The sequence below is a fragment of the Haliaeetus albicilla genome, chromosome 2 (assembly GCF_947461875.1).
Source record: "Haliaeetus albicilla chromosome 2, bHalAlb1.1, whole genome shotgun sequence".
Taxonomy (NCBI): Eukaryota; Metazoa; Chordata; class Aves; order Accipitriformes; family Accipitridae; genus Haliaeetus; species Haliaeetus albicilla.
Genome location: NC_091484.1, coordinates 60,244,508 through 60,260,006, shown reverse-complemented (window position 1 = coordinate 60,260,006; position 15,499 = coordinate 60,244,508). Strand labels below are relative to the sequence as shown.

Genomic DNA, 15,499 nt, shown 5'->3' with positions numbered 1-15,499 from the left:
AAACCTGCTGCCTGACAGGAAGGAAAAAGCCTTAACACACTCTTGAGCTCCCAGTGCAGATTTATTCTTCAACTCACACTCATCCCCAGGAACTTTGGCCCTTCTCCTACACCCATAAACTCTTCACAGGGCTTTCAAAAATTTTATCTTTAGGCCTGTTATTCTGCCATTAAATTTTGTCAGAATTGTTCATATTGGTGAACAATAGTCAAAATAGGTTCAGAGAAAGTAAAGAGGTAGGCAGGGAAACTGCGTGCACAGCATTAGGAAACCACACAAAGGAATAATTATTTTCATATTTAAAAAAAAAATTGTTGCAATAGCAGAATTTTAATATCAGAAGAAAGAAAATGAAAGCAAAAGTAGGAAAAAGGAAATAATATTCTACTGTTATTTATACTGAAAACAGCTAGTAACATAGCCTTTTGACTGTATAAAGCTTCTTCAACAAAAAATACGGATCAAACCTAGAAGCTACTCATCTGTTCAAAACAAGCTTAGTTTGTTTTTCAGTTCTTTACAGAGAAGAGTTTAAAATAGTATCTAAATTTATCTCCATTAAAGACTACACAAACACATGCCTCTTAAAATTGAGCATATACACACATTTTCTCTTCCCCGACTGTGATGCTTGCCGAATTTAGGCCTACAGCAGAACATTTCTTCATCTTTACATACATCTTTGTATAGGTGGTAGAAAAAGTTTTCCATAGTTTACTAAAACAGCTAAAACATTTATACAGAACTTACTTTTCGGTTGCAAATGCCAGAAGACAACTAAATACGCAAGCTTTGAGGAAGATGAAAATTTCGATCTGTTTGCATACCACACTGTATGAATTATTATGAACTGCAATAAAAATATATTATGGATTTTCTGAATAACAGTGAAGAAAAATCAGTTTAAGTCTGTTAAAGTACAATGTTAAAAATAATTTACCTCAAATTCATGTTGTTATACTGCTAAGTGTTTCTAATGAAGGTGGTGCCAATTCTAAGTTTAGTAGTTAACTTTCTGAACTATTCCAGTCCACAAGTATGTTCAATTTTCCTGAAACTTATGTGTGACTCGAGTCAAGAAGCAGTGGTTCAAATCTGGGTCATCTGAACAAAGGGTTTCCAGACATGCCATAACCCAAACCAAAAGTCAGGCTTTTTCTAGGATCCAGGATTTCTCTCTCCTCTTACCCAAAACCCTCCTTTCCTAATTCTTATCTCCTATCCACTCAGCTGAATATTAATTGCAAGGACAATTATAGGTATCGACAATCATAGTTTGATGTTACCTAGTACCTCTTCCCCATTACTGCAGGATTTATTTATTTATTTATCTAAAAGGGAAATAAAGAGCTTAACATAGCTTTACAGACTGGCTAGGGCCAGGCAATGACAAGTAGGCATTAATTTGCATGTACCGTGCAGAGACTTGGTTCGACTGCAAGTCTGAATCCTGCTCTTAGATTTTGGTGCACATGCATGCACATCACAGTTCTGCTTTTGAAAATTTTGCTCCAACAGGTATTTGCATTTCAGAAGGTGCTGTAAAGTATACTGAAACCTACACACTTACTCAGAATATCTTGAACACTAATATGATGCAATATACCCTAAGCAAAGCAAAATTGGTATCATTTGGTCAGTCCTTTTTTTTCCACAGTTTATATTCCTTACTTTAAGGAGTTAACTGCAACAAAGTGCCCTAAACCAGATACACATACATCAATTGCTTTGAGAATCCACAAGATATGCAATAGGATTTAAGGTGAAACTGCAGCACAAACTTTAGATTATTAAGCTAATTGGTTCATACAATAACCTACACACCACTGAACAAACTGCTTTTCTAAAATGCTAAGTTCTAAAAGACAAAGGCCTAATAGAAATGTCTCAGAAAAACCTTAATATGCCATGGCAAAGTTATACTGTTCGTTTGTTTTGGATTTTTTTTGAGGTCAGGACAGTAAGTGTGGTAGGGAGCAAGGATCTGAGGATAGAAGCAGAACACCTTTGGTTAATTACTGACCGACTTCAGCCTCTGCAGGCCACCCAAGCTTACAATGCTGTCCCCTCCCAGCACGTGCTTTTTAAATGGAATATACTACTCGAGACTCCCCCCTTCACTGTGCACACTGCAGTCAGTCATTTTCCTTCATTTCAGTACAGACATCGCCCAAAAAGGAGATTCCCCCAATGCTGTCACCCAACTCCATTCCTTTGTTTATCTAGGAGGACTCGACTATTTCATGAATGTTAATCCTGTTCTCAAAAAATGAATCAGTATTTGCTAGTGCAATTACCAAGCTAACTCTGTATGTATCAGGGTTCCTTTATGCTTCCCATAAACCAGTTTGCAGGTTTTTTTCCAAAAAGCACACTTTCACATTGCCGACTTGGTGCACAGAGCACTACTGTCATTTTTATGCCCCCCATATATCACTCTGTGCACCCTGAAGAGTTATACCACCCATCTGTAGCAAGTCTTAAAACTGCTGGGAAAGCTTTAGATTTATGGTAAAGGCATAGTAATCATTCTTGCTATACACAGTACGACCCAAGGCTTGAGAAGCTGTTAGCCCTAATACAGATGTATAAGGTGGTACTCTTACACAGAGAAGGTGTCCTGGTTTCAGCTGGGATAGAGTTAATTGTCTTCCTAGTAGCTGGTATAGTGTTATGTTCTGGATTCAGGATGAGAATAATGTTGATAACACACTGTTGTTTTCAGTTGTCACTAAGTAATGTTTATACCAAGTCAAGGATTTTTCAGCTTCTCATGCCCAGCCAGCAAGAAGGCTGGAGGGGCACAAGAAGTTGGGAGGGGACACAGCCAGGGCAGCTGACCCAAACTGGCCAAAGGGGTATTCCATACCATGTGACATCATGCCCAGTATATAAACTGGGGGGAGTTGGCTGGCAGGGGGATTGCTGCTCAGGAACTAACTGGGCATCAGTCAGCAAGTGGTGAGCAATTGCATTGTGCATCACTTGTTTTGTATATTCCTATCGTTGTTGTTACTGGTATTATTATCATTATTACTTTCTTCCTTTCTGTCCTATTAAACTGTTCTTATCTCAACCCACAAGCTTTACTTTTTTCCCTGATTCTCTTCCCCATCCCACTGGGTTAGCATCATCATCTCTACTACTACAGATAAAATTCAGACAGCTGTACTTTCTGTTTGCAGTATCTTTCATTTGGTTACTGACTACAATGTGAATGCAGATACACTGTCTTGTATATCTTTGTGTACATCTATGTTTTGGAGTTTTGTTTTAATAACACACACACACACACACACCCCAAAAGGACACTGCATTTTTCTAGACCTGTTAAACCACACATATTTTTAAACTCTCAATACAAGCCAAAGCTCAAAGTCTGAGACAGAAACATTTATGAGGACTAAATATAAGGCTGATGGCTCTTCCCAACTAAGAGGAAGGCCAGAAGAAACAGTAGAGAGAGAACTCAAATTCCTGTTATTTTAGTCCTTCTTAACACATTCTGTATCTATGCCCAAAAAGAAAAGTGATAAATTTGTTAGTACATTAATCAAAGAGAAGTTAAGAATTTATTTCAAACTTTTTCAAACTTAACTGATCCAAACTAAGCAGTGTTTACTGAGACATTACAGGGATGCACAAAAATGCCTCTCAAACGGCATATTCTTATCTCATGACAGTATTTGGACTGGAACCTCAGTAAAATTTCTTGGAATTAAATTTTGCAGAACAAACAGCCGAGCCAATTATACTAACTCACATAATGTAAATCCACAGTTTACTCTGTAGCCTTTCAAGAATCTATCTTAAGAAGCCACTCATCCAGATAAAAACATGCTTTAAGGCACCACCTGCATAAAACGTCACTACTACTGTTATCACACAGGATTTAACTTCTTTAAAAAGGAAAAACAAAATTCATTTCAAATTCCAGTTCACCCCACAGGAACAATATGGTAGCAGAAATTATTATATACCATGATAAAATAACATATTCACTGCAAGACAGACTGCTGTGAAAAAGACATCAAGTCCAAATCAATTCTGACAATTCTATGTAAAAGGACACACAAAAGTAACATATTAATACAATATTCTGAACCAAGTATTTATCTCAGAAGAAAAACAAAGCTTGTTTTATTACTAAAATTTCAAATTTTTTAGAAACACACTATGGATTTATAACCTAGAAAAGCAAATGCATGTAAATGGTGTCAAAGGGAGTTAGGAAAAAAAAATTAAAAGATAACTGAAGGAACTAGCCACAGAAAAGAATCACTTCCAAATATTGAGTAGATACTTTAAAAAAAAAAAAAAAAAAACTTAGTAATTTCATTAAAAACAACTGAACACCAATTTTCCTGACATCTGAAGCATTATAAAAGAAGGCAGAAAATTAAGCAGATGGGTAGAAGAAAACAGAAGATGCAAAAGATTTTTAAAAAACCCAAACCTAAAAGGACACGTGTTGATATTTAAATTCCACGATGACTACTTCTGTTTTAGTTTAATGCAGTTATAATTTTAGTTCTAGAATTACAGTTTCTGTTCTCGTCAGTATTTGCTCTAGCTCTACCTTGCTACTAACCATAGAAAGGCTTTCTTTTGTAATGTTATCTATTTAATGATTCTTGAAACTATAAAGACGTGAGGTTTAGGTATTCAAAAGAACATAAAAATATCTAAAATGTTCCTATTACAAATCCTATCAATTTAACTACAAAAATACATTTGACCTGCTATACATACATACATAGTACAATCTCCATTAACAGTATGGCCAACAACTCAGCAAGATTTTCATTCTTTACTTGGATTAAATAGAGGTCTGCTAAAAATGGGATTTTACTCTTGTTCACCTTAAACTGTACACCATTGAGTCGTAAACCTTGTAATTAGGAAAAGTCTAGGGAGAACAAAGCAACCAGAAAAGAGGTTAGCAGAAAAACAGAATTTAACTGTGTCTTCAGCATTGAAAGTCCTAATAGGTAGGACTCAAAAATAACTAGTATTTCAATATATTTTCTTTAACTTTTACACAAATATACAGTAATATCATTTTTTGTTAAAACTTATGTTGATGATTAGATAATCACAAAAGGGATGCAATTCAAGAAAGGTAAGATGATATGTATCACAAAACCTAACAAAAACTGTAGAGTTTAAAGGAAGGTCCCACACAAGAAGCCTCTTTTACAGGTTATGAATTTTACGCATTGTCTGAGACTCAACAGGAATATGTTCAGGACAAATTAATAAAATGAAATAACAAATCGCATGGACCAGTCAATACTATTCAAGGAATTCTACAACTTAATTTCAATAAAAACTGTCACACTCACTGACTGCAATGTCTAATCGCTCTTAAATCAAAACAGCAAAGTGACAAATTGACTAGCTTTTTTTTTCTGTGGGTTTGTTTTGTTTGAGGTTGTTTTTTTTTTTAAATAAAGAGTTATTGGGAGTTTCAGAAAACCACTGACTAGTAGTAAGTCTCACTTGACACAAGTTTCAAAAAGAATACAGCAGAACCAGAAATGAGACTAATTTATCAGAAGCACGAGTCACAGCTAATAGGATGTTAACAGGTACGCATCCTCAAGTTAATAATCCTACTACTGAGAATAAAGAAATATCCAAAATGTACCAAAAAAATAACTTTCTTGGTTGCGATTCTTGAAGTTGATACCACTAGTTGAGGGAATACTTCCAGAGACTAGAGAAAGTTGGTATTTCAATTGTTTTACCCTGTCCTGACAAGGTCTTTGTGTACCATATGCAGACAGACACATTTGTTGAATATTGCATCTCAGCAACCAAACTACATACAGTTAACACAAGCTTCAGCATCTTTGCTAAAAAACAATGTTCTACATACTGATGGCTAATTAATTCAAACCATGATTCCCCAACTCAGATGTCAAACATTCCCACATGAATGGAACAAATGTTTTCCAAGTTTGAAGTCAGAAAACCCATTTCTCAATACTGCTGTCCACTCTGTAATGTCACCATTAGTGTTATTTTTTTGGTGGATAGCAAAAGCAATTCTTGTAGAGTACAATGAGTACTCTCATTATTTAACCCTCTATGTTGCCCCTTGAGTTAGGTATTTGCTAGCACATTAACAGGAAGGAAAGACCACAGAACCTAATGGAGCAGACTGCTAAAAAGGCAATGTGATATTACAAGTATACGAAGCATGAGCTCTAATTTCATAACTACCAGCTTAAATGCTTACAGGTTCAGTAACAGCTCAGTAGACGCAAGTGAATTTCAAAGGTAAGTTTTTCTAAAACTTCTCAAATTATTAAACATAAGTCAATGAAATAAAACTTACTGTAGTATCAGTGGCATCTGACTGGGGTCATTAAATCACTCACTATTCAATTATGAAGCTCTAAGCCTTTCTCCGTATGATAAAACCCAAAGTGTTCTAGGATTTTACATTACAGGAAAAAATACCAAGTGTGCTTGATCATTATAGAATCTATGCCATTATAAAGCTCCTGTATATACAGTGGAATGATTACATCATGAAATTTCAACATAAGTAATTGAAGTGGAAGAGGAGGAAAAACACATTGACTTACTTTCTCTGTGGTTACAGTAAGAGATGGAACCAAGGATGGTGAGGACTCCGACTGCTTCTTATATTTTTGCTTGTGTTTATCTTTCTCTTTATATTTCTAGAAGTTATAAAAGAGAATATAACCTAAGTTCAACTTCATCTTTAACATAACCCATTTTTTGTAGAATCAAGCGTTATCAAAATTTGAGACAATAATAATGTCCCGTGCTATTTTAATGGAAACAACATTAATTGCAAATCAAGTATTTATATTTGCTTTCAAAGTACACAAACTGAAATTTTTCAATTATAGCCAGCACTTATGAATCCACTGTTGTTAATATTATCTATCTTCCCAATAATCAATTAATCAACAAAATAAACTGGATTAAAAACAGAGACATGGCTTCTGTTTCAGAGATCTTCGTGCATTTCTCACAGAAGATTTCTATCTTCCTATGTTTCTGCAACTGCACATTATTTTTTGTTGGGATACTACTGTAAACTCATGCAAGGTTTTAGCTTTGACTCGCCTACTGACATCTTCATGCATAAAAATGTGAAATTTGATTTAGGTTTCATTCCCAAAAAGGTGTTTACAGTTTACATACTAAATAAGTATCTTCCATGTTAAACTGAACAAAATACCAAAAGCTATACAAGTGTGCTTTCTAGAGGCTGAGAAAAAAAAATTTTTTTTTTTCTTTAAACACAACATGAAGCATTGGTAGTGTGAATGAAATTGTGCAAACAGAGAGAAAATAATTTCTTAACCCAGACCCTTTATACTGTAAGAGAAGTCTTCCATACTGGTAGAAATCAGTTCTTAGAGGATTACAGAATCAGACCCAAACTGTAGTTGTTTAAATAATTCAGACAAATACCAACAAAATACAAGTCTGACAAAAGTAACAATTCAACTTAGAATACAGGAGTTCAGTATTTTTATCTATTTAATCAAAAACAAGTCTAGACAGTCACTTTTTCCTTAGCATCATAATATAGTTTATTTACACAGCCAATGTCAGAAGATGCAGAGAAACTGCAGGTGTGAAAGTTACTTGTAAGCTACTGGCACTCAAGTATTTTGCTGCTTTAACTATTTATTGGTGGAATTTCTGTGTACTCGCACAAAACTCAGTAGAACAGTATGATCTATGGCTATTTGTTCAGAATGGGTGCTTCAACAGAAAGCTACCAAAAATGCATACATATGGATTGACACAAGGGGTTTAAAACTCCCACTGAGTGGCTTGAAAAGATGAGGAAGACAACTTAAGATGTGTAAGTCTGAATAGCCATATGAAAATTCAGTAACTGTTTGAATCTTAAAAATTATCCATGCTAATCTTTCTCTAACTAGCAAAATGATTATCCAGACTGTCAAAAGAAAACATAATTTGTTCAACAGCAACTGCACAACCACTCTCACCAAGCACCAGGACAAGATGTAATACGTGCATACTCTATTCAGGTATCACCAAGTATCAGCTTTCTATTTCAGTCACAACAGAAGAAATATCACAAACTTATTTTACGGAATCAGCCTGAAAGATAAGAGAATGGGTTCTCAAATTCTCTGATAAAGTAGAATTAGTTAATTGACAATCTACATGCAAAGCTAGAAGGCAAAACACATTTATCTCTAACTTTATGAACTACAAATAGCAGCTGACTTACTTAAAGATCACCTTGTCTCTAATCAGCCCCAAATCCATTTAACTAAACTTGTAACTTAATTTTGCCAGGAAGGAAATACAATTTAGCCAAGAAAATTAATAAAGAAAGCACCAAAGCTATCTTCACCAAAATATCATGCAAAAATATACTTGCTAGAATACAATATGTAAAGTCCTTTTGTTTCTTCCACACTTCTGAAAACTCAAAAGGTCCAAGAGAACTCTTTAAAAGGCTGATGGAGATTTCTAGGTTTGGTTTTTTCATACGCTGAAGTGTACGTGGTTTTTTTCCCCCAGTGTGCTGCTTGGATAGAAGTATGGAGTTTTCCCTTTCATAAAAAGTGTGCAGGTGTCAATTACAACAATGTACACCATAAGGTAGGATTTCAATTGTTTAAATCCTAATATAGGCTTGTTGAGGGAGTTTTAGATCAGGGAGGTTGTTTTTGTTTTCTTTTGGGGGTTTTTTGGAGGGGGGATTGTTTGTTTGGCTCTTTTTAGACCTGGAAAATACACATTTGAAAGAAAAAAAATATGGAGACGAGTGATTCAAATGCACTGCACAGTCTTTTCAATAATTTCTTAAACATAACAGTCCCAAAAGTGCCCATACTGCCAGAAAACAAGAAGTATCAAGAAAAAACAGAAGCATCTACACCACGATTTTCACATTACCCATCAAATCTGTTGATCCAAAAGCCTTTTGTCAGTGCTAGTTACCCAGCTTACTATATCATCAGCATCCATGTGTAGATAAACTTGAGAAACAATTTACTAAAATCTGAACAAGCCTCAAGAAGGAAGTTATGAAAAGGAAATCAAAGCCACTACCTGAGTTTCTTTAGCTTTCATTATTTTACTAGGAAATTCAAACCACCCTAAAAAAATTATTTTTTTTATAATTTTGGAGCAAAGAGCCAATGACTTTAATATGCTTTAAGATGAAACTTCACAGCAATATAAGTAAACAATAGAAAAACGTTTAAATGAACATGTTTTACAATCTCTCCTGTTGACTTTCTAGTGTTCTTTTACTTACAGTGTTAATTTTGTCTGAAAGGGAAAGAAACATAGAATTCTGATCAAAGGAACAGTCAGGAGGACTTCAAATTAAATTCTGTAAAGTACTGAAATCAGTTCGATAGTAGTCTCAACAGAAAAGGATGTGTCAAGAAAGAAAGAGGGATACAAGAACAGGGGGAAGGGAGGAGGCATAAATGACCAAGAGCCTAGAAAGAATATGTTTTAAGTTCTGTGAAGTGAAGCATCAGCAACCACATCAAATTCCTCTCCCAGATCCAAAACATCAACACAACATTTGCCAGGACATCTTACCAAGGTTACAGCTTACCAAGCAAGGCCACTGGAGACATACCCCACCTGAAGGCCTTTTGCATACAACAATCTCATCCACAGGAGGTTTGCTGTCCTTAACTCTACATTCCCTTCTCCTTTTAGGTTATACCTCTTCTAACAATCTCTCCTCTTTTTTTTTCCTTTTCTTTCTTCTTCCTAAGGAAAATTCAGAAGTCCTACTTCTGAATGTGAATTAACTCCAGATGCAAATAACATCAAAGAAGTGGAGAACATCTCACTGCAGGAAAACCTTTAAAATGAATGCTCAGGTTTTTTACAGTGATATGGATAAAAATTTCAGCAACAACCTGCTGAGATGAAGAGACTTAGCTCCCACAAAGTGACTCCTTGCAGTTGTACCCTCTTCTCACCATAAAGATGCATACATAGCATAGTAAGATTTCTGAAATAGCCACTTTTGAATCCAGAAAAGGAGTAACAGAGGGACATGAATTCCCACAACGTTTAACAAATACAACAGCTTTCAGTCAAGTCTCAAAGGACACACAAACTAGCCAACTTCCCTACTGCCAGAAAAAGAACAAACAGTTGGCCCTTTACAGACAACTCACTGCATGCTTCACTTTTCTAAGACTTCCTTTGATCAGCCATGCCTAAAAAAAAAAAAAACAAAAAAAAAACCAAAAAAAACACACCACAAAACAAAAAACACAACAGAGCAGCAGCTCGCCAAGATAAACATCCATCCAGAAAGCCACATGGAAACCCACCATTCTAGGGAAGGTAATGATATCAAATGTCTGACCTTTTACAAGCTTTACCGTAAGGAAAAAAAGGGCAGAAATTACTCTTAACAAGGACTGAAAATAACATTGCTAGTAAGTGAAAGCTAAGGGAGCCCTGAAGGCCCGCAGAAGCCATGTATCCCATTTATTTACTCAGACTTAAATTTTTTTAAAGATTCATAGGCATGAGTTCAGATGTTCCAAATACCTGTATTTTAAGATAGTTGCAGAGCTGATAAATGCAATGCTACATTCTGCAAAAACAGGATTTAGCAGAACAAACATTCCAAGAAAGAATACATTAAAAAAATACAGGGCCAACTACAAAATTGACAAAGGCAACTTCAATCTTGGTTCACAAATAGGGTAGCTCAACAGACCAGATTCAGGCAGCTCCTGAAACCTTTCTTACTGTAAGAATAGTAAGGCGCAATTGCCATGCAGCCATTGGGTAAGCAGCTGTAACATTATTCATCCTAGAACTTGAAGTGCCCTGATTTATGATGTAGCTAAATAACAATACAAAATACCTAGAGTTCATATGTCATGATTAATCAGAAAGATTTATCACTAGGGTTCTCATTTTGGCTTTTGTTTCTCATCTAAAAAATTATGTAATACCTTCTTAATTCCAATCGCTACATGCTGCAAGATAAGAAAACAAATATGGTGCAAGATTTCTGGAATTCTATAGTACCTTCTGTACATTGCCCTCTTGTGGGGCAGGGGGGTAGAAGGGTGGAGAAGAAAAATAAAAAAGCACATTTTGATTGCTCCTATTTCTTCCACAAAGATTCAATCTACAAAATTATTACATAGTATGATTTCACAAATACAGTTTGTTTCCAACGCTTTGGTTTTTTAGCTCATTTATACGTTGGATCACTCTAAAGATCAGCACTTGCTCATTCATTTTCTTTAACGTAGTTTCAGAGCAAACATTTATCAGACTACTGAATGAAAATGTCATCTCATTGAAATATCAAATTAAGGATACATGTAAAATTTTATCTTAGTTCTGATCTGTTAACAACAGAATAAATGTTGTCAAATCTATCTTTCCACAGTTTGGACCTCAACATTTGGGAAGACTGAATAATGCAAGTGAATGATAACTTCTCCAGTACAGATGGAATGGATGAGTTCAGCTTTTCTCTAATGGCATTATTAATTCATAGTATTTCCACATGGAAGTATCATTTAACTTGTTGAAGGTATTTACACTTATCTGCAATTCATTTTTGCCTCAGGAACACACAGCCTTCTCCAAAGAGGTTTCCACAGTACTTCATTTCATTGAACTACATTCTGAAGTTCTGCATTTAACAGTACACTGTTACGGGGGGGACGGGGACTTCCTTATCGCTCTCTCACCTTTCCCACACTGCTTAGCTTGTCAGACCTTCTGTGTGCCAATTCAAACTGCTAAAACAGCAGCAACAAAAACCAAAGTGGATAGTTTTCTGCTGGTTTAGTGAGCTAGGTTGGTTCAGTGAAGGAGCATGAGAGATGGACAGTAACAGGGACAAGAAGAGGCAGACACAGAACAGAGCAAGAGCTCACCTGCCCAAGGAACAGGAGACTAACTTCTGTTCTGGAAGAATTAAAACACATGCACACTATTGGCAAGCATCAGTGCTTGGCCCTTCAGGCAAAACTGCTTGGGCTGACCTTGAAGTATTCCATTTTTATCCCCTTCTCTATTACAAAAATCATAAACAACCCCCCCCCACACTACCTTTGGTTGTCCCAAGTTTTCAAACCTTAACAACATTTTCAAATCTATTTTCCTTAGTGATTGTTGTAAGGAAAATCATCTGAATTTCTAAATCACTGATTTTTCAGCCACTGTTTTTGACTCCTTCAAATAATTCCAATGTATCAGAACGTTCTATTAGCACACAATACTCAGATTGGTGCTTTTGTCATTTATGGATTTTCTGCACTACCTTTCTGTCACTGAAACTTATAAATCCAGAACTGTCACCATCACAACTAACATCTTTAATAGAAAGCTGCACATAGCTCTTGCTAATCCCCAATACAAGACCTGCTTGGCCTCTTATTTGTGACTAGTAGCTATTAGTAATATAAACATAACAATTCCAAAATGAAAGATGACCATGGTCCACAAGTTTAAAACTCAAATCCTAATTTACCTTGTTTTGACAAGAACCGCCCTAGCTCAGGCATTCATCTATCTATCATTTTATATAGTATAAACCACAGCAGAAAAATTAAATGCAGTAGCAGTATTGCTGCAGTCACAGTAATAAAAGGATATAGGCATGGGATAGGTTATAGGGAGAGGTGGAACACTACTGTCAGCATTATTCAAACACATACATATTCAGCTCTAAGCATGAAACTTGTTCTTAAGTACCACTCCTTGATACAGTTACTTAAAAGACTCAAAACCCTCACTTCAACACAGGGATAATGGTCAGAATTTTACCTGTCAACAGTAAAAAGACTCAAGAATCAATGATAAAAATGCCAGCCAAAGCTTCTATTAGGTGCAAGACCAATGCACAACAACTTATTCAGAATAAGCCAATCTTCTTTTGATATTTAACATTAAAATATGTTTTTCCTGTTATTTACACAGTTCAATATTAATGGTTAGTAATTGATACACAGTGCTAAATAGTTGAGTAGCACTTTATAACTTCAAAAATGGTGCAAGGTTAACCAAATCAAGGCAACTATTTATTGTCCATGCTCGCCTTCATCTATTCCTATAAAAACTTAAAGTATTTAAAACTTTAAAATATATATTATGTTACACACTGGGAAACACTCCACTGTCTGCGAGGTAACTTGAAGATACCCATCAAATATGTCAAGAAAAAGGCCAACAGGATAGCAAGCAAAAGGAATACCTTTAATTTTCCTGGCTTGGTTAACTTAACATTGCAGATCACCTTTAACTGCATATGGTCTACCAGCACACAAAACATTGTACAGCATATACATACAACTTTATAAAGAAATATCAAGATTACCCTCTAAAAACTGTTACAAAGTCAACATAAAGAACTAATCTTATATTAATCTAGGATCCAAAGCAAAGAAAATGAATATCTTAAAGCACCTTTTGCTTCTACATCTCTCACAGTTATAGCTACAGAATTGAAGTGTAGGAAGATACTTTGCTCAAACAGAAACAAAAATCAAGCAGTAACCTTAATAACCTATTCTTAATGTTCACGTGTCATCTAGTTTTCAAATTAAGACAACATTGCATAATTCTCTCAAGGAAGAAATGTTCATGTTTCTTCAAAGTTCAGCTTACCTTTTACCCCACTTATTCAAAAGTTACTCTCCTTTATCTTATAATGTGGCAGAGTACAAACACTGAGGAGTGAAGTAAATGATGCTACAATGCACTGAACTTGCAGAAAGATCAAAAGTATAATCAGACAAAAAGTTCTTTCTTAAAATTTTGTGAAGATATTGATGAAACGGAAGTAATATGTAATAATAGCATAAACAATACATAACAAAATAAATAAGAGTAACATCCAATAATACCTCAAGTATATCATAGCAATTTTTCAATGAAACAGAAAGTCTTTTGGTCAATCCCTACAGACTAAAGAAGACATCTGGGCTAACAATGTGCTTTTCTTTAAAAAACCACAACTTTTGTTTGACGAGCACAGTAAGAACTTACTACAGTAGAGATCTACTCAAAATTCTGATTCCCCCAGTACTGCTCTAGAGGCGCCTATAAAAACCATGGTGAAGTAGTAGCTTCATGAAAGAAACAAATAAATAACAGAATTTCCTCAGATAAACATTGGAAGATTTTGCCACCCATGGTATTTCAGCTTTACAGTCTACAAAGACAATTATTACTGTTACTAATCACTATTATTTCATGCACAGGTTCTGCTGGGGTCAGGTTTTGAGTTTATTTTCTTTCACAGTGAAAAGTAGAAGACTAAAATGTGTACTTTGAGGGGAAGAAGGACAGCTGCAACTAATGCAGCCTTATACAATTCTACATTTTACAGAGTAGTTTTTAGGTATACCTGAGGTGGTGTGTTTGTCATTTTGATCTTACAATAATTAACTAATCCCAGGTGCCAAGCTTAATACTATTATGAGGTTTTTGTTACGCTAAGATACACTAAAAGCATTAATATTTTTTTACATAATACATATGAAGTGTTACTGTAAGGTTAGAAAAATAGGAGGTAGTCAAATCAGCAATTCCATGATAAGCATAACTGAAACAGAAATTCCTACTTTTCCTCTTACTAAAATAAAAGAAAATTTAAATAAAAACAAACTTATCTGCTTATATAGTTCTTCCTGACCTCCATAAGAGATCATTTTGCTGCGCCATCTACACCAACTGGTGCCAGTTCTAGTAGATTACATGCAGTTGATTATCAGGCTGACACAGAATACAGCACAAGTTAACACAGAACATTAGCAGACAACAAATCAAACAAACATATGCCACCTTTGCTCTTAATCCTGCAGACTTTAAAGATATGCATTAATGAATATACTCAGATGGAGTAGCTTTCTAATGAAATTTTGTTTACACAGTCACACTCTATCAGTCTTCCCAAATAACTAGACTTTCAACACAATTTGACATGAAGCGGTATGTTAAAAAAAAAAAAAAATTACACTCCTACAAAGTCAGTGAAGAACAGGTACCCAGAAACAGAAATACTACTCATCGGCACCAGCAGTAAAAGACCACAGCATGAAGTAACCTGTTTGAACACCACACAAAAACTCAGTCTTAGGAAACAGGAACCAGGTTATACAGCCCATAGACAGATATTGAAGACCATTTATATACTCAGCTACATATGTTATATATAGTTATTGACCAGTTTTCAGAGGTGTTTTAGAGGCATTCTTCTTTCCCTCCAACTGAACAGAATTTGGAAGAAGTCAACATGGATAAGCATCACCATTAGCATCCATACCACACAATTCTCATTTGAAAAAATACTTATCTAGCATTACTTCAATCATTAAAACTGAAGTAATTTCAAAGTGGTTGCAAATTTTGCTTCATACATCAAGAACAGTTGAGAGGATTAAACAGTCAAATCTATTAAACTGTTTTAAAAAAAATTAAAAATTAATAAAAATGCAGTGGTGTACTGCATTAC

General features: G+C 35.1%; 1 protein-coding gene across 5 annotated transcripts in view; it reads right to left on the bottom strand.

Annotated features, from left to right (window-relative positions):
* Positions 1-15,499, bottom strand: part of MLLT10 (MLLT10 histone lysine methyltransferase DOT1L cofactor) — a 135,286-nt gene that overhangs the window by 67,996 nt on the left and 51,791 nt on the right. For all 5 annotated transcript variants that reach the window (XM_069776736.1, XM_069776708.1, XM_069776717.1 and 2 more), the window contains one exon: positions 6,597-6,692. In XM_069776736.1, the coding sequence (XP_069632837.1) occupies positions 6,597-6,692 (96 nt within the window). The remainder of the gene's footprint in view (positions 1-6,596; positions 6,693-15,499) is intronic.